The sequence below is a fragment of the Vulpes vulpes genome, chromosome 9 (genome assembly GCF_048418805.1).
Source record: "Vulpes vulpes isolate BD-2025 chromosome 9, VulVul3, whole genome shotgun sequence".
Classification (NCBI taxonomy): Eukaryota; Metazoa; Chordata; class Mammalia; order Carnivora; family Canidae; genus Vulpes; species Vulpes vulpes.
In genome coordinates, this window is record NC_132788.1 from 24,666,231 (window position 1) to 24,685,599 (window position 19,369).

The following is a 19,369-nucleotide window of genomic DNA, read 5'->3' on the forward strand; positions in this document are numbered from 1 at the left end:
TTAATCTAAGACTCAGGACCAGAGAATTTAAGGCTAGGTTCAAAGTCCCAAGGGCAGTTACCAACAGATCTAACACTGAAATGGAGATCTTCTCCTGTCCTTCAGTTCATTACTCTTTCCACTTTGACATCATAACTAGTTTCCATTAATCCTCCTCAATAGTGCAACTGTAACTTCTAAGAAAGGCCAACCTGTCAGGACGTGAGGTCTGTCTCTCCTGGCAGAACACTTTGTATTCCTTCGGTGGGAGAGGAAAATGGGAACCAGGGACAGGATGTCTGAGCTATGGCTTCCTGTAATATGTGTCTGGAGAAAACATACAATGGATCCAGCTTGCTGGCTATAGGAATCACACCCAAAAGGCTTCCATGTTAGGGTGTTCACCATGTGTATTTCTGGAGGTTTCGGATACTTTCTGCCAACCACTCACACATTTCTATACAAGAAATTAGGAATTATATATTTCCATGATATACTAAGCAAATTACTTGTGCTTAACCCACAGAAGGAACCAATACTAGAGCTTAGGGAAAGAAAGAGGAGTGAGGAAAGTCACTTCCTTCACTTCACAGGAGGGAGGGCTTCTTCAGTCTTCCTCAGCCATATATTCCAAAGGTGGGAGTAGGAGATAGTCATGAGAGGAAGGAGCAAGAGGCAAGTAGAAGAGAAAGTCCACATGAAAGACCAGGGATGATGTAAAATTTAGTTTATATCTAGGCCAGTCCTGTTTGAAAGCACCTTATAAGGAAACAAATCTGAGTAGCAAATAAGTGTTTGTTTGTTGTTTTGAAACAGGAATAATGCCAGGGCCAGGACTTGAAATCAACCCCAACCCCCCAGCCCAAGTCTTTTGACATAAAATAGTTTACATTTGGAACTAATGGATAGGAAAAGGGGTTGTTAAATTTCCAAACAAATTTTTCTTTTGATGTGGAAGGGTTTCATTAACGTTTCTGATCTTCCTTCCTTTAGTAATGATTTGCTGAATATCCCTGTGTGTTTGGCCCTTGATGCACTTCCAGAATGGCGAACAAGAGCCATTTTTTTCTCTAAAATAAAAATGTGTAAGGAATACAAAGCGTTTAATCTCTGGGAAGACTGACCTTGAGTTCCACCAGGTAGGACTAAGCTGCAGCTGGAGGGCAGGATGAGATGTTCAGCTGGCAAGAAGGAGGCCAGACTCTGACGCAATGGCCTCCCCACCCCATCCCTCACCAGAACCCAGGCCATGGTCCCCAAGTAAGAACGCCTTTCTAGACAAACTGAACCTCACCAAAGGAAAGTCCTGGTGCCTGTGCAGAGCTTCCCATTGGCTGTTTGATGACGGACTCAAGTAACAGCCAGAGAGCAAAGGGACATCAGATTACAGGGAAATTCTCCAACATGAAAAAAAGCCAAAACCAAAAGGAAAAAGGAGCTCAGAGGAAGAAGAGAAAAAACAACCTGGAGCTCTAATAAAACACTGTGCTCAGAGATAAGGGAGCACTCTGTATCTATGAAACAAGAACAGGATGCTATTTAAAAATAAACGAGGGCAGCCCGAGTGGCGCAGCGGTTTAGCACCGCCTGCAGCCTGGGGTGTGATCCTAGGGACCCGGGATGGAGTCTCATATCGGGCTCCCTGCATGGATGGAGGCTGCTTCTCCCTCTGCCTGTGTCTCTGTGTGTGTGTGTGTGTGTCTCTCTCTCTGTGTCTCTATGAATAAATAAGTAAAATCTTTTAAAAAAATAAAATAAAATAAAATAAAAAATAAAAAAATAAATGAATACAAAGGAACAATTGGATGATGAGAAATAGATCTTGGAAATTAAAAATAGGGAGAAAAAAAAAATAGGGAGAAAAAACTTAAAATTTTAATAGAAAAATTGCAAGAAAAAGTATCGAGAGGATCCTTACAAAAGTAGAAGATACAGAAAAATAGGAGACAAAAGATGAAAAAAATCCGAAGAATAATCCAAGATGCCCACTGTGTCATTAATGACTTCCAGAGAAAATAGGAAAAAATTATCAAAGAATGAATAAAAGGTTAATTCTCCAGAACTGGTAAAAGGACATGGATCTTCACATTGGAAGATTTATCAAGTATCTAGTGAATAAAAATACCCAACTAACTCACACTTCCATGAGAATTTAGAAATCCAAGGATATCCAAGGATAAAAAGATTCTAAAAACTCCTAGCAGAGGTGAGACAAAACAGATATACGTAAAGCACTAAAATAGAAACAGCAGCAATGGAAATCAGAAGGAACTAGAGTAATACTTTAAAATCCTGCAAAGAAATGCTTTTCAGTCCAGAATGCTATAATCCACCCAATCTGCCCTGGTATTAGGATAGAGGTTTTCAGAACTGTAGCCCTTCTCAGAAAGCTGGAAGAAGATGAGTGAGGAGACACAGGACAGAAGAGGTAGTGGGAGCAGAATGAATGGAAAAGTCTGAGATGATAGTGGTAAAGCAAACAAACAGCCAGTCAGAGTAAGCAGGAAGTAGGGGGTCCTAGGAGGGAGATCCCTTGGGAAAAGACTGCACTGATTAGCTGGTGTACTTGACATGGCAGAAAGTTTTATATTATAAGGTTATTAGAGGGTATAAAAAAAAAATACATGGACATACCCTTTGTTCCCTGCCAGAAAACAACACAAAATTATAAAAGGCAATGTACACTTATAAAAGAAATTATAGTACACTATTTGGCTTAACCAAGAATAGTACCTATATAGCCATAAAAATACAGATACCAAATACCAAATTAACCAATACTTATGTCAGTACTTTTGAGTGGTAAAAAGGTATAACCTACCAAAACGGAAGTCCAGAAGATGTCAAAAAAATTAAGGCATCAAGAACATCAATGTAAGATATTTTACAATATGAAAATAAATACCATATAATTTTAAAAGAACTGGAAATTCTATAGGGAACACTTGGGAGGTGAAGCAGCACGGGATGTGATGGAAGAATGCTGCTTTTCATTAGAAGCTGATGAGTGCAGCTCAATTTTTAAAATCAATATGTATCTATCACTTTGATTAAAAAAATAATAACAAACATTCAGTGAGTACTCCCTATCACTCTGTGCCAGGGACTACTTCAAATGCTTTATGGATGACCTTACTTAATCTCCAATCTAACAATCCTTTTAGGTAATACTATTATTAACCCATTTTAAGGATGAGGAAATTAAGCAGAGAGATGTTGGGTAACTGCCCCAGGGGCTCCCTGCTAGCAACTGATGGAGCCAGGTTTCAAAATCAGGCTGTGTGGACCAGAACCTGGAGATCTTAACTCTGAAGAAGACAAGAAAATATAATTTCACAAATTTTGGAAAAAGTGAATTTCTACCTATTGATAAACGTAGTCACAACCCATCAGACTAACAGACATGAGTAAGTGGAAAGCGTTTATTTTCTCATATCTAAAATTCTATATTTTTCTATCAACAATAAAAAACGCAGCCCAAACAGCAAGAGCAGCAGAAAAGAAAAAGTTGGAAAAAATTGCAGTCACACAAAGTATAGTTAAAAAATGACTAAGTTTCCTTGATATATGAATTTGTTGGAAAACCATTTATCAACAGCCTGTTTCTCTCTAGCAGAGTCCCTCAAGCCGAGAGCCATGTCATTCCCCTTTGACTGATTAATTAGCCAATCAGGGGACATTTTTCATTGTGAGGCATGATGGTTTATTCCAGCTAATGTTTGGTCTCTAATGGCGACATATTAAAGCCAACTCGGCTATTTTAGCCCTGTGGAGTGACCAAAAGGAAAGGATAGAAGATAAATCAAAAGAGCTCCCTTCAGTTTCCCTTCAGTCCTTAACAAAACCCCCAAGGAGCAAATGGCGGGAGGAAAGATCCTCTACCAATAAAGAGAAAAAAAACAAAGAAAAGAGAGGTGGAAATGCCTTCAAATCAAGGGGATCCTCTCCTGTGTCTGAGGAGCAATAATTTATCCTCTGTTGATTAACAGACCACTGATAGAACAGGCACCAAAAAGTCAATATCTAGCTCTTCTTCCTTTTATCAAAAGCTGTGCTCAATAGAAAATCTAGCTCTGCAATGCTTCTTACTCACTTGGAATGATTTCACTGGCACACTGAATGAGAAGAGGCCGAGAACAGCCTGATTTCAGGCACTATTCACACTAGGATCTCACTTCAGTCAAGCAGTTGCCCACTGTGCTGCAAATCCTCCAAGCTTCTCATCAGCCCTATGTCTGTGACAGGCACCAAAGCATAAAGAAGAGATGGTCATGTATCAGAGGAATACAAGTTCCTACAGAAGAGAGATGTGAATATTCACATATCCAGGAGACAGGAAGCACCTCTCAGATACATATATAGTATACTGCAGAGCCCAGTCAGCAAAGTGGTTCTAAGCAGCTACTCTGTGCTGCGCAATTCCACTTACATACATAAAACTACCTGGCTTTCTCACCTTCAACTAGGCCAAAGATTACAATTAACAGGCCGTGTCAAATGAGATCACAAACATGTTCCAGTTGCCTGGAACAAGATCTACCACCACCACCATCTTTAACATCATCCTCATTATTTTATGAATCTCAGAATCTTTCAGACAGGATATCAATTTTCCTGATTCCCTGTAATCTTAAAGTCAGACTACTTATACACTTACAGTCAGATGCCTGGACCCCCTTGACATTTCAGTTTGAGACCCAGGATACGTTGCTCATGTTACATCTTTTCTATGCCTTGTCCATTCAGAGACTCCTGCCCTTTGCACCAAGATCAACCATCAGTTCTCTGTAGATTTTTCTGGCATCATGGTAAAAATTAATGGTTCTCTGGTCTGTGTTTCCCTAATGTCTAAAATATAATTTCAACAACTGAGTTCAATTCAACAAAAACTTCACTGAGAACCTACTCCATACCAGGCATGGTTCTAGATGCTAGAGAGTACAAAAATTCCTGCCCTCATTGGGGCTTCCAATCCATTGAGGATAAACAGTAAACAATTTAGTGTATCAGACGGCAGTAACTGCTATGGACAATAAAACAAAGGAGAGGGTATAAGAGTGTCAAGGTTTTTTGTTGTTACTGTTTGTGTTTTCAATTATAAGTAAGGTGACATTTGGATAAAAATGTGAAAGAGGCAGGTGTGAGCCATTCCACATAAAGGAGCCACCAAGTACTTAAACTTGGGGTGGGAGCATTCCTGAAATACTAGAGGAATAGCAAGGAAGCCAGTGTGATGAGGGCAGAGCGGATACAAAAAAAACAGAAGATGAGGTAAGGCAGTAGTATGTGTCTATGTGTATATGAGGGAGAGAAGACAGAGACTGGGTGGCAGGGCAGGGGGCATAACAAACAGAACTCCAGGCCATTGTAAAGATTTGCCTTTCATACTTGGGAGAGTTTTGAACATAGTGATATGATCTCAATTATACTTATTAAAACACTCAAGCTGCTATAGGAAAAATACTGTAGAAAAGACTCTTACACTCTCCTAGAGAATTTGTTACATTATATTCAATATATTTCTACATCTATCCCCTCTCACAGAAGACCATGAATTCCAAAAAGGAGGCCAAGTCCTACTGTCTTTGCAGCTTTAGCAATTAGAGTAATCATCAGGATATACTAGGTAAATTTTTATAACCACTGAAGTTTCTCCAGCTTTTCCATTATTAAATAAGTGCCAACAAACTATGTTTACTGTAGAAGAGAAGAAGAAATCGGAACTGTACATAACCTATAACAGGGTATCTTTTGTGTCTGGCTTCAAAAGCATTAACAGAAGTAAAGATTGTACTAGGTACAAAGAATCATCTTGGTTCAGATTTAATATCCTTGGTAAACTATTTACTATTTTGTCCTTTCATATCTCCAAGGATGTTATATTGTTCAGATGGACTTCACTGAAAGAAAAGGACAGGGTAATGGTCTCCTGTCTCTTCTCTTAGATGGCATTTAATTCCACTTGTAAATATCTCCAAATGTTAAATTTTCTATGATGTCTCTAAGTAATTCAAACTGTCCACTCCTTCTTTGAGGAACATTCTTTATATCTAACTTAATCTCTAAAACTCACATTATAAACCTGTTTTCCCTTTCTACTGTTAATAGAATCAGACTCATTTCCACTGTAATGACAGAAATAGTCCTGCTTGATACAGGGGCATAAACTAGATGATCCTAAGTGTCTATCTGTCCTTGAGATCCTATCATCTTTCCATAATCAGACTCCAACAGTACTAAAACACTGTAAATCTTTGGGGAATAAGGATAACATCAAATACATTTTGAAGCTTTTGAAACTTATTAAATTCAGTATCATCATCTCCATGAATACTCACACTAAGTGTTGATGGTAATGAAGAGCTTTTACCTTAGTTTATTTATGTGAAAGCAATAAATTCTTTGCACATTAAACAAATGCCAATACATCTACCCCAAACTATACAGGACATCCCATTAGAAGGAATATTACTGCTTTAATTATTACTTATATTAAGTATTAATTTTAAAATTGATATGCTAAGAAATCCTCTATAATTGCTATGATGGCAAAATGGTAACAAAAAACCTCTTTGCTGGAGGACTTTAAAAGGGAAGATTTAATGCACCTGGGTGGTTCAGTCAGTTAAGCGTTCAACTCTTAGTGTGAAGAGTTGAGCTTAGATTTCAGCTCAAGTCATGATATCAGGGTCATGAAACTATCCCTCACATTCAGCTCCAGCTCCACGCTATGAAGCCTGCTTAGGAGTCCCTGCTACAACCCCACCCCACACACATTCTGCCTCAAAAAAAAAAAAAAGAAAGAAAGAAAGAAAGAAAGAAAGAAAGAAAGAAAGAAAGAAAGAAAGAAAGAAAGAAAGAAAGAAAAGGAAGGACTTGTTGGCAATGAGTGAGTTTAGTCAGTACATATATTAATAAATACTGCTTAGCATATGACTATGTGCACATGGATTAAAATTTTCTCATTTCTATATTAGGTTTATTACTCACCACCTTAAATCTGTGTTAACAATTATAATGATGACAGTGATCTTGGCAGCCACAGCTAAGGTACGCTGGGCATTTACTGCATGCTAGCGACTTGCTAAGAACTTTACCTGGCTTTATTTAATTTTTGCTAGATAATTTATTATCCTCATTTTATGAATGAAGAAACTAAGGCTCAGAGAGGTTAAATAACTTGCCCCAAATCAGTCTTCACACTACTCATGGGCTCAAAAGCAGGCTTATCAAACTCTAAAGTTAAAGTGCCTATTCTCAATGCCATACTCCATTGAATGAGCCTCCCTTTAGAAGAAGCCCGAGAAAGAACAATTCATTAGATGACATCATTTCCTCATTCCACTGGTTAAGACAGATCTACCAGGTTCACCATCAATGCACAATCATAGAACCACAGAATGACAGCTCCTTAGAGAGCCATTTCAGTTTTCTAGGCAACAAACCACCGCAAAACTCAGCAGCTTAAAACAACAATCCTTTCCTTATCACACACTATTTCTGTGGGTCAGTAATTCAAGGAAGAGCTTGGCTGGGTGGCTCTGGCCCCAAGTCTCTCTAATGTGGTTATGACCAAAAAGTGATTAGAGCCAGCACAGCAGCGGGTGGCCAGGACCTTCTCTTCACATAGTCTTGGGCACCTGCAAAATTCTCTGTGCCATACTCTCTTAGTGGGCTAGTTTGGGCTTTGAGCATTCTAACAGCTGAAAGGCAACTGGACCGCTTAAATAAAGGCTGAAGCCTTGGAGAGCAACAAGCATTTTAGCCAGTAAGGCCTCGTAAGTCACACAGCATCCCCTCCTGTGACATTCTATCACTATAAGCAAGTCACAAGCCTTCCCAGATGGAAGGCTCTCATCTCCTGATGAGAAAGCTGCAAGGGTCGATCTGGAAGAGTATGTGGAATGGGAAATATCACTGAGGAAAATCTATGGAAAACAGAATCTAGTAAAGGACATATAATTCAACACCCTCACTTTATAGATAAGAAAACAGAGTTAACAGGCTGAAAAAGGGCCATCGAAGACAGCTAACTTCACCTTGACACTCAACATTTCTAGTAACTCTTTTAAGTCTTGGATTGCTAAAACAACTTACTATTTTACCTCAATATTATTCAATTTCCTGCTTTAAGACACCAAAGATTTTTCACATTCATCTCCTGGATAAGAACCTAAGTAGATAAAGCCAAAATTGTCCAAGTACAAGAGAATCAAGAAAAGGAATCCAAGAACGTTCCTTCCTTTTGTAGTCTATGAAAACTTAAAACTTCAAGTACCATTTCAAATATGAGTATTTCGTGTCTTCTCTTTACTTTAGAATCAGGAGACCTTAGCCTTGGAAGTACTCATGTGCAGTTAGTTCAGACTCTTATCAAGTACAAGAATTCCTCACAGAAACACACTGTGAGGCACATCCTACAGCTGACCAGCCCATGCTGCATCCTTTCTCTGAGGAGAAATCTTCCTGTATATTCCATCCATCAGTACTAGTTCTTCCTTATGAAGCATAACAAAACAATCTGTTCCTTTTCTAGAAGACCAGTAAAACCATTTGGACATTCAAAGTCAGGATTTCTCTGTAGGCAAGGCAGAGTTTCTGCACTGCTCACTTGCTAGTTGCTGTCCTGCTTTCCAGATACTTTGGTCCCTAATGCCAGTCTCTGACCACTTTCTTAAAATATGGCACGCAGGCTTCAAAGAACAGGCTTCAGCCTTTATTTCTGTCATGAGGGCAGAAAATAAGCAAAAAGGATGTTGCTTTCAGCATGATACAGCCCAAGCCTATGTGCAGGATGGCTGCCACACTACATACTTAGGCTTATGTGATACTATAGTCAGGTTACAAGTCCTAGCCTCCAAGTTAATGCTCATTTAACTTCTACCAAATGAGATCTTTCTGGGATTAAATGAGACTTTGCATATCTTCATAAAAGTTTATCTATTTCGTTTTGGTTAAAGTGTTTTCCAGCTTAGATTATTTTGGATCTTGATTTTGTTAGAAGTGGTCAAAATGATGACGAGAATTACTGAAGTCATGAATGCTGGTAAAAAAAAACTTTAGACTGTAAATGTACTATTTGGCCTGTTTGTGGGCTTAAATTTCAATTTATCTCTAACTAAAAGGTTCTTCATTAGAAGACTGCTTTAGCAAATACTAGGCTGGGAAAGCTGCCCAGCTTTTGAATCCTGATGCTCAGACCTGGGGTGAAGATGGGGGAAGGCAGAGTGATAGAGGTTGCGGGGAAGGGGATAGATTCAAATTTAAGAGTTCACATCCTGTAAACCATTTACAAAACTCCACCTAATTCATGAAAATAGGTTATTAACACGAACATCTCGAACTAAGGAGGAATGACTTTTGATTCAAGGACGTTCCAAGAAAAAATGTTTAAAAAGGCCTTTTCCAATCATCTTCCCTTATGAGGAATTGAAAAAGTTTATAGAATTAAAACAATATCCCATGAAATCAACAAGAAAAAGAGAAAGGTCTGCTTGGAATTGACTTTTCAGATTTGACAATCAGTCAGAAATGGGAAAGAAAGGGGATTCATGATAACTGACAAGGAAGGGACATAAGTCATGCTTTGGTTCAAAAAGCAAAAGCCATCAGATTATTCAAGCAAAGAGATCATTACCTGGGGTATCCGGGGAGCATGCAAGAAATCCAAGGTTTCTAATTCAATCAGGTTACAGAGGGGGAAGAAAGTGACAATGATTTTGCCAAGAGCTTATGCCAGAAACATGCTGTTTAGAGAAACAAAGTAGGAGGAATGCTGGTAACACATTCTCGATGCTTGATATGGTTTAGGAGTATTTTTGCTAGTGATAAGGCTGAATCAGGAAACAAGCTGGATAGAGGAAGGAAACTGGGAAGGTGGGGGAGGGAAAAAGTGAGAAGCAAAGAAAAAAAAAGGAGTATCAGGAAGTTCAACAAGATAGGAACTAGTGGAATTTGTTTTTCAGTGTCTCCAACTCCCACACCAAGTGAGAGAAGACACACACACACACACACTCTCTCTCTCTCTCTCTCTCCCCTACAACTCCTGGCAGGCAGTGGCCAGCACAAGTACCTGCTGCAGGTCTCAGGGGGCTCCCTAGTAATTTCAGTTCAATATATTCGATCATTTCTTTGTCTCCATATAAAAAGTGCATACATCTCCAATTTAGGTGCACTCCAAACCAGAGTTATTGTCTTCCTAGTACAAAGATGATGGGGAAAGGAAGGGACTTGGAAATTAAAAATATACAACCAACCATTCCCAGACAGAGCAGTTTATTAAAAGTTTTCTGAGTAACTGGTAGCTTGTGATGATCTCTCATTATTTAAGCAAGTAGTTCTGAACAGCAAGATTCAAACAGGGCAACAGTGCCTCTAGATAGGCTCTGTGGCTGGAGGAAATACTGAACACCAAGAAAGAGTAAGGTTCCTGGAGACAGGAAGGCTCTGTTCCTCTACATGACATAAGGCTCCCTCCTACGACACAAAGAAAATTTCATTGTAAGTGATTTTTTTTTTAAACTAGGAAGAGATTTTTTTAATGCAAAGTACTGGATTTTAATGATTCTTTTTGGATCAAGGACTCCCTGGAAAATCTGATGAAAGTGTTGGACTTTATATATCCATACCTACATGTACATGTGCCCAAGAATTCTGCATGCAATTTAGAGGAGTTCACCAATCCACTATAAGAAGTGTACCCCAGGGAGCTCTGCTGTACTGACATGCCACAAACCTGTCAGGTAATAATGGTATCACTTTATAGATACACATCACTTTACAGTTTCATAGACTTCTGAAATTATACAAGTAAACAACTTAATTGATACATCTGGACTTTTTTTTTTTTCTTAAAAAAAGATTTTACTTATTTATTCATGAGAGACACAGAGACAGAGAGGCAGAGATATAGGCAGAGGGAGACATAGGCCGAGGGAGGTTCCTGCCAGAAGCCTGATGCAGGACTCGATCCTAGGATCCCAGGATCACACTCTGAGCCGAAGGCAGATGCTCAACCACCTGAGCCACTCAGGCTTCTGATACATTTTGGACTTTAAAGACATCAAACAATCTGATTTCTACAAGGCATTTTCTAAAGATATGTAAGATAGAAGACATAAAATCCAGCAGAAGACATAAAATCTAACCGGCCTAAGTGCCCAAGGTAGATCATAGAAACTATGCTCAGCCCTTAAAACCTGGGTATTGTTCATTATTGATGTGAGAAGACTCATCATATAATTGTGAGAGAATATGTGGTTCATACATACAATATTCAATTTTGATTTAGATAATTTTGTTGACAGTAGTGGCTGCAGAAGTTAAGGATGGTGCAGGGGATGGGGTGACTGGGAGTAGTCTGAGGAAGATCTTTGCAGTGAGGGAATAGTTCTGTAATTAACTGAGACAGTGGTTACAGGATCTATTTACGTGATAAAGTGACACAGAACTACACACACCAATTTCAATTTCCTGTTTTCACTTTGTGCTATAGTTATGTAAGATGTAACCCCTGGGATAACTGGATGAAGGGTACAAGAAACCCCTCTGAACTTTCTTGCAACTTTCTGTCCATCTGTAATTACTCCAAAATTAAAAGTTTTAAAGCAAAAAAACAGGAGAAAAAAAAAATAAAGGGCTGCAGCTGTTTCTTGGATATAAATGTATTCAGATCCTTCAAATCATGAGACCAGAAAATGCACAAATAACATAACATCTATGCTCTAGAAACTCAAGCCAGCTCTCTTAATTCAGTTCCAACAGCAAAGTATAATTGTTTCCAAAGCTGGACCAAGCATTTGTAATATGCTTCTGAACCCATCAGAAAGGTAGTGATGTTTTGCAAGCTGAACCACTATTTTCAGCAATATGAGAGTAACAGCCAACCAGTTTCCCACAAAATGATGATAAAGTATTAATGACTTATGCCTTTGACAAAAATCTCAAAGAAAACTTCTAAGGCATAACTAAAATCATTTAAACATAGATTTTTTTTTTGGGGGGGGGGCAGGAAAGTTAACTAACTTTGAGGTAGAGGAGAAAGGACAATGACTCTAGAGTCAGAGGCACCTGGATTTAAATCCTGTTTGTGCCACCTTGGACCTTCATAACAACAAGTCCTTCTGAGCATTGGTTTCCTCATTGCTAAAAAGGTGACAATAATGCCTATTTCATTGGACTGTTCTGGGGATAAATGAAACACTATCATAAGTGGATAGCAAGTGATTGGCACACAGATGCTTCATAAAGTTGTAGTTTCTTTTCTATCATTACAACTATCAGGAATTACAGATATCAGTAAGTTTGGCTTAACATGAGAGATAGGATGTTGCCCAAGCCAGATGTGGTCAATGCCCAAGGTTCTTTAAATCTAGATGCAAAGACAAGATCAGTATCAGCTCCTTATCCAGAGCACCCACAAAGGATTATTGTGTTAACAATCAATACTGCCACAGCGTCTAGGATTCTTTAGGTATTTGACCTCCAGCAGCACCTTTACCTTGGCAATGCCAAATATAAATTCTAGGCCAATGTTGCTATGGGGGTCAAGGGAGTAAACACAAAGTGATACTCCTTCCAACTACAAACAGGAGCCAAAAGAGGTGGTTTTTTCAAACAAATCTGATCAAAGGCCTCCTGCCCTTGGCTGTAAGAACTGTTGTAACTAACATGGTAAGGTTTCATAGCAACAGTTTATTCAAGGAAGGTACGGGTGTGCCTCAAGAGAGCCAACTCCATATGAAAATCCAAACGTATCTAAAACTTAAACTACACAGAGAGGTAAACCAAGAAACTGACTCTCAACTATACAGAACAAACTGATGGTCACCAGAGAGGAGGTGGGTGGAGGGATGGATAAAATAGGGCTAGGGAGGGCCCTTGTGATGAGCACTGGGTGTTGTATGGAAGTGCCGAATCACTATATTGTATACTTGAAACTAATGTTACACGTGTGCTAACTAGAATTAAATAAAAACTAAAAAAAAGTGAATCTGCTTTACAGAAATACTTTTTAGTTGGCATCTTAAAATGTGATTAAAGACATTTCATCTTACATATGCCTATAGATATATGCTAAATGTAAAACATCACAGAGGCTTTGTCTGTTCATGTGGTACATGCAACAGTGTGACCAGTAGCATCAGCATCACCTGGGAGCTTCTCAGAAATGCAGACCTTTGGGCCCCAACCCACCCTCAAGAACTGGAATCTGCAATTTACTACAATTCCCAGATGGTCTGTGTACATATTAAGATTCCAGAAGCCCTGTCCTAGGCAATATTCATAACATGAAAGCCAGGAGCTCTCCCAAGTGTTACATACCAATCCTTACTCGATAGTATCACTTGAGTTGTCTGGGTAGGTTTTATTTTAAATTAAAACTGTTTTTCTTCTTCTGATACTTATTCCTGGGCTGTACCCCCAGGGGTACCTAACCCCAAATTTGGATTTAACTGGTCTGGGCTGGTACCCTGGTATTAGCATTTTTTTAAAGTTCCTCAGGGAACTCAGTGTAAGTCCTGTTACACTCTACAGACAGACCAAGCACCGCACCTTGATATAAAACTGCCTCACCAAACAATCAGGATTTTCAATGCAACAAGAGGAAAGTCTTAAGCTGAAATGAGAGATTAAGAAGTACCTGGATATAAATGCTACATGAAACACAGTATTATATCAAGGCTGGTCTCCTCCACATCAATTGCCCATAATAGATTTTTCCCTAGGCTAGTACCAGGGAATTGTTTCCGAAGCTCCTCAAATACAGGCTCACATCAACAAGGTCATGAATGACTACACCACAGAAAAGCCAAGAAATGCTCGATAGTACTGAAAAACCTCACGGCACCTAACATCAGGACTTACTGACAGACATCTGTCAGAGGATTAGAAACCTCTAATCTCCTTTAAGAAAAAGCTTTCCTGTGCTTACCCACATAAGTTCTTTAATTTTTTTTTTCATTTTTTTTCACATAAGTTCTTTTAAAGTTCTACTTAAAGTCCATCTATAATACCCTTCCCTGATCTGTTCAACTGTAAAATTTCAAAGAGAGTGCTAAAAAAGACCAGGGTTGCAGGCAGAGGGGCTGACAGCAGGGAGGAAAAAGAAGGTCAAACAATCCAAGAATGCAAGGATTTGGAAATGCCAGCATAGTGGGGATCCAAGACTGAGAGACCTGGAACAGAAAGGTTATCATCAGAGATCCAGGGTGGGCCATGGGCTGATGCAAAGGTATAAGATGTAGGGACCACGGGAGGGGATCGTTAGGGCAGGGCAAATGTGCTAGAACACCCTTGAGGATACTGAAATTACTGAGGAAGACCAAAGTAGAATGATTCAAGAGGAAGACTCATACAAGACTGATACAAAGTCTTGAGTGAACAAGGCAAAGGGCCCTATCCAATCCAGGTCACACAGTAACCACTGAAGGGCAGAGGTGTGACCAGAAGCAGAACTGTCTGATGATCCTTAGTTCTTTCCATCAGCTTCTCAGTGAATGAAGCATCCAGTGTGGCCTGATGTCAGAACACCTCCTCCCTAATGACCCACCTGCCTTTGACATGACTCAGCAGAGACTTACAGACACCGCCCCTGAGCGAGCCAATGGGGCCCAGGCCTGCCTCCTCAGTCCTCAACCGCTAAAGGTGTAGAGGCAGAAAAAGTGCTGAAAGATGGAATTTAATCCCAACCCACAGAGGAAATCACCGAGCACGATTTCTAATAACTAGAGTCTTTGAAAATAATATTAAGTAACAAATAGCTACTGTCCTGAAAAATTCCTGTCGGTCTAGAGAAAATCAGAAATAAATGACACAAGTCTTTTTTTTTTTTTTTTTTGTTCTACACTCACCAAGGGCCTTGGCTAGGAGCCAATAAAGAAACTGTAAGTAGGACATATCAGATTAGTTGAGTAATAGCTATAGCAACCATAATGGCAGATTTTTGGAGACAACATCAATTTTAAAGTTTTATCCCTTTATCTCCAGAAACCCGTATTTCAAAACTTCTATTTTGATATCCAAACGACCTAACACTTTCAAATTGCTTTTAAAAGAGAATAGACCAGAAGAGGAGTACATACATGATATTGTTCCTCCCCAAGCCATATCCCAAATAGTTATACAGTCCAAGCAGAGCAAACAAAACCGCTACATGCAACCACCCCTCTCTCCTGGAATAGGAGAGACATTTTCCCCTTTGAATAAACCAGCAAAGACATTCCTCCCCAAGTTTATTCTAGTCCTCACACAAGGGAAAAAGCAGGTAACCATATCCTTTCTCAGAATTCTTGTAAAATATATTAATTAACTTCCAACTATTATTATTGAGAGGATCACATTTAGCTTCTATATGAAGCCTCTCAAAGTGTTTTTTGGTAAGTTTATCTAAAAAGTACTACCGGTAACATATAAATAGTTCTATGCACAGAAAGTCAAGCAGTGTTGAAACAGAACATATATCAAATGTATGTGGCTTAATACCTCAGGAGTCTTCTTACTCTGTCTTTTTCCAAAAATGCAGTCAAGATCTGTTTTGCTCCGACATGATAGATCCTTCCCTAGAAAAACAACATGGCGCCTTTCAGTAATGCCATTCTTCCTAAAATAAGGAACATAAATATAAACTAGGACAATCCTGAAAGCAAAATGGGTTTTGGAAAAGAAACAATTTTGTAAACTACTGATATTCTGCCTCCCCTGTGCAGACTACAACACCTTAATTAACAAATAAAATTAAATTTAAAACTCAGGTAAGTATTTTAGAACCAGAACCCCTGATATTCTCCTAATCACAGAAACAATCAAGAGCACGTAGCATGAGAAGAAAACTGGATTTTAAAGGTAACTCTACTACTGGTATGCCTTTAAGGTATGACTTCTGGGTCTCCAGATTCCCCATTTATAAACAGATACTATTTATAAAGAGACATGAGTTACTTAAGATTATGAAATGCAGAATAAAACACTGCTAGCTACATAGCTTTTAAACACACAGGAATGAGGGCACACTGTATTTTTAACACATAGAAACTTAATAACTGAATGAATGAAAATTTTAGAAGAATAAATGCAAATAAAAATGACTATAGAAGGGTGAAAGGATTTCAGATTTTTCTCTTTAAAACGTTCTTTACTATTATAGCTCTATCATCTTTAAGTAAAAGGATACATAATAACAGCAGGAAATTAAATGGCTTCTGGCAAAGCACTGTCCAAAGGATCTATGATTCTTATTAAAAACACTAAACTCTTTCACTTAATTTCAAAACCCACAAACCAACTAATTTAAAATTCACTTCTTTGGAATTTCCTCTTCTACCAATAATACACTGTGAGCAGTCAACCAAATCTATTCCCATTTGTCAACTACATGGTAAATGCATTTTAAAATGTAACTGCTACATGTAAATTCTTGAGGCTCTGGGGGAGTGAGACTCTGGGTCAGACACAGGAATTTGTGTTCTGAGTAGGAAGCCTGAGTTCCAATGTCACAGACTCACTTGTCTTCTTAGTTTCCTGTAGCAAACTGACTTGGCAAAGTAATGGCATGACCCAGAAGGTTCTAGTTCACTGACTATCACTGGGGCATTCAAATATGATATTGCTCAGTGACTCCATGAAATTAAAAAACAAAACACCCTTCGATTTAATGCAAAGCCAGGCGCCATAACCAGTTTCATAGGCAGCAGTACTAGATTCAATGGTCCAGTCAGTACAACCTGTTCCTATCAGGAAGGATAGGCTCCTCTGGGGGCTCTGTGCTATTCCTTTCTCCCTGAGCTAGAAACAAAGCCTTCCTGGTTCTGATTATTAAGCAGACCCAGACAAAAGACTCCAAAGGAAACCTCCTTAAGAACAAAAAGAAACATATCCCAGATAGGAGCACAGAAAATGAATCAGAAAGTGGGGAATAAAATTGGTCATGGTGGGGAGAAGGGGACAAATCCTCAGGAGGTCTAGAGATCTATTCTGAGCTTTGTCATTGGCATAACCCATTTTGCACTGCTAAGCACATTCAGGGTGGCAATTTCTATTTCAGAAAAAGGAGCTATACTTAGTTCAAAATATGTATCGGCCATCTTTCCCTAACCTACCTTCTGGAATGGAACAGATACCTAAAACAGACTCAAATTAAGATTTCTTTTAAAGCAATTCAATTAAAAGGAATGTTAGAGGGACTGAGGAAGGGAGGGTACATGCAAGATCACAATTCTAGAACAGGATGTCACACTATGAATGTGCAGAGATTGAAAACAAATCTAAACATAGGGCAAACTGCCAAGCTGGGGGAGACGGTAAGCTGTACCAATGAAGGTGCAATTGTTTCTAAGGTTTTGGTGAGAGGTTCCTGTATCAGAAATATTTATCCTTTAGCAAAGTTCACTTAAGTAAGTGTAGAAACCAGGATTGCTACAGGCCTTGCTCTGGATTTGATCTGGAAAACAAAACACAGAGAAGAATTAAGAGTCAGAGACCAATGGAAAGAAACTTAAAGATCAAAATCTGAAGATAAAAAAAAAAAAAAAAAAAAAAAAATCTGAAGATAGAAGTGATACTGAAACAGTTATTAGTTAATGGTACCTGTTGAATAGTTTATAAATGTTATAAAATTATGGCCACTTTTGAATAAATATTAATATACTAAAACTGAGTTTGAAAGCTTATTGGTCTCAGTTCTGAATTAAGGTCAACTCCCAGAAAATACTGCTGATAAACTTAGATGTTAAAGAAAATGACAATCAAAAACAGAACACAATAGGAATTACATGTTATCTGTCTGGATTTGGTTCATCTATCTGCTAGTCTTTAATTGGCCATAACATTTTGAGAACTAGGAAAAAATGCTTCCAGTGGCCAAGCTGATGTCACCAAGTCCATAAAAGGATGAGTGGGTGCTTTCACAGAAGAGTTCTTGATGATCTTTTTTGGCTGTGTTTCTAATAGTCATGATGAGGTTTTCCAGTCCATCAAAATGGCAAAGGAAGGGGGGATGGTACCGCTACATCTACCGCCAGATACATCTATGACACCAAGAGGTTCACATGGGAAGCAAATGAAACTACAAAAAAATATAAGGACTTAAGAAGCACAGAGATTTAAAAAAAAAAAGAAAGAAAAAGAAGAAGAAGAAGAAGAAGAAAAAGCACAGAGATTTAGAACCTCGTACTTTAAGGGCAAAACTCATATAGAACCCAAAACGTTCTAGAAAAAAAACACAGTACTATAGTACCATATTAGAACAAAGCCTGGGGGGGAAAAAAGAAACTTGAGTTTTCTACTCAGGGTAATGGGGTGAGGGCCAGGAAATACAGGTGGGAGAAATACATACATTTGTTAAAATAAAAACAACAGTTTAGGTATTTGTAGGTAGCTTCACTTGCTTGGAAAATTCATTTGCATTCCCCAGTCAAGAAGGATACAACATATGTTATATTTTGAGTTCTGTTTTTAAGGAAAATACATGGGACCAATAATAAGCCCAGGTCAGAAGACTATGGCGGTAGCACTGAAAGGGTGACGTCAGAACACCAGGCAAGCTGAAGGAATCTGGAGTAGGGGGGGTGAAATAAGTGAGACCCTTACAACCAACAGAACAGCCAGAATTTTTTCACTGCCTGCAGTGGTGCTATTTTAGATTTAAACGGCAAAAGAATCTCAAGAGGAAAAGCTACACCCATCACTAGCAGAGGCTATGGGGAGGAAGCAAGCTAGGAGTACTACAGTCTGTGTGTCCAGGCTAGCGAGCCAGCCGCCAGGTCATGTGCTGTCCAGGCAGGTTCTGTGTTTAAGAAGCAAATATTGCCAATGGTCACAAGAGTAAGAAGTCTGAGTACAATCACCAGGATGAAGCTGCGCAACCACAGTTCCTGCCCCTTTCTTCCACCCACCATACAACTGTCAGGAGGCAGAGAGCAATGCTCTCTTGATAACTTTGCACTATATATTAAAACCTTTAAAAACGGTTTTGTAGAATTTGATCTTTTCCTCTCCCTAAGGAGAAGACAGGGCCCTGACAAACATTTTTCGAATTAAAAGAAACTGCATGCAAGTTTAGGCTTTTTAAACAAACATGAATGATACGAACTTTTGAATTAGATAATAAATTGTTTCATCATTAAATTAAAATCATAAATTTGGGACTCAAGAAAGAAACATGTATCAGAATGAAAATGATATAGCTGATAGGTAGGCGGTAGCAAATTTTACATTGCTATGTGCTACTGGAATCTCACTAAAGTCAAATTTTTGTCTTCATTCTTCCCACCAAGCTATGTATAATACCATCTTCCCATGTTTTAGTCTCTGGACCACGGATGCGAGTTACAGTATAAATCATCCTCATCAAAGAAGTGAATGAGTTACATTCACTAGGAGCCTACTGGCAGGC

At 38.8% G+C, this 19,369-nt stretch overlaps 1 protein-coding gene across 3 annotated transcripts in view; it reads right to left on the reverse strand.

The window, feature by feature from the left end:
- Positions 1-19,369, reverse strand: part of PINX1 (PIN2 (TERF1) interacting telomerase inhibitor 1) — an 84,929-nt gene that overhangs the window by 39,310 nt on the left and 26,250 nt on the right. For all 3 annotated transcript variants that reach the window (XM_026007822.2, XM_072719632.1, XM_072719633.1), the window contains exon 6: positions 15,463-15,539. In XM_026007822.2, the coding sequence (XP_025863607.2) occupies positions 15,463-15,539 (77 nt within the window). The remainder of the gene's footprint in view (positions 1-15,462; positions 15,540-19,369) is intronic.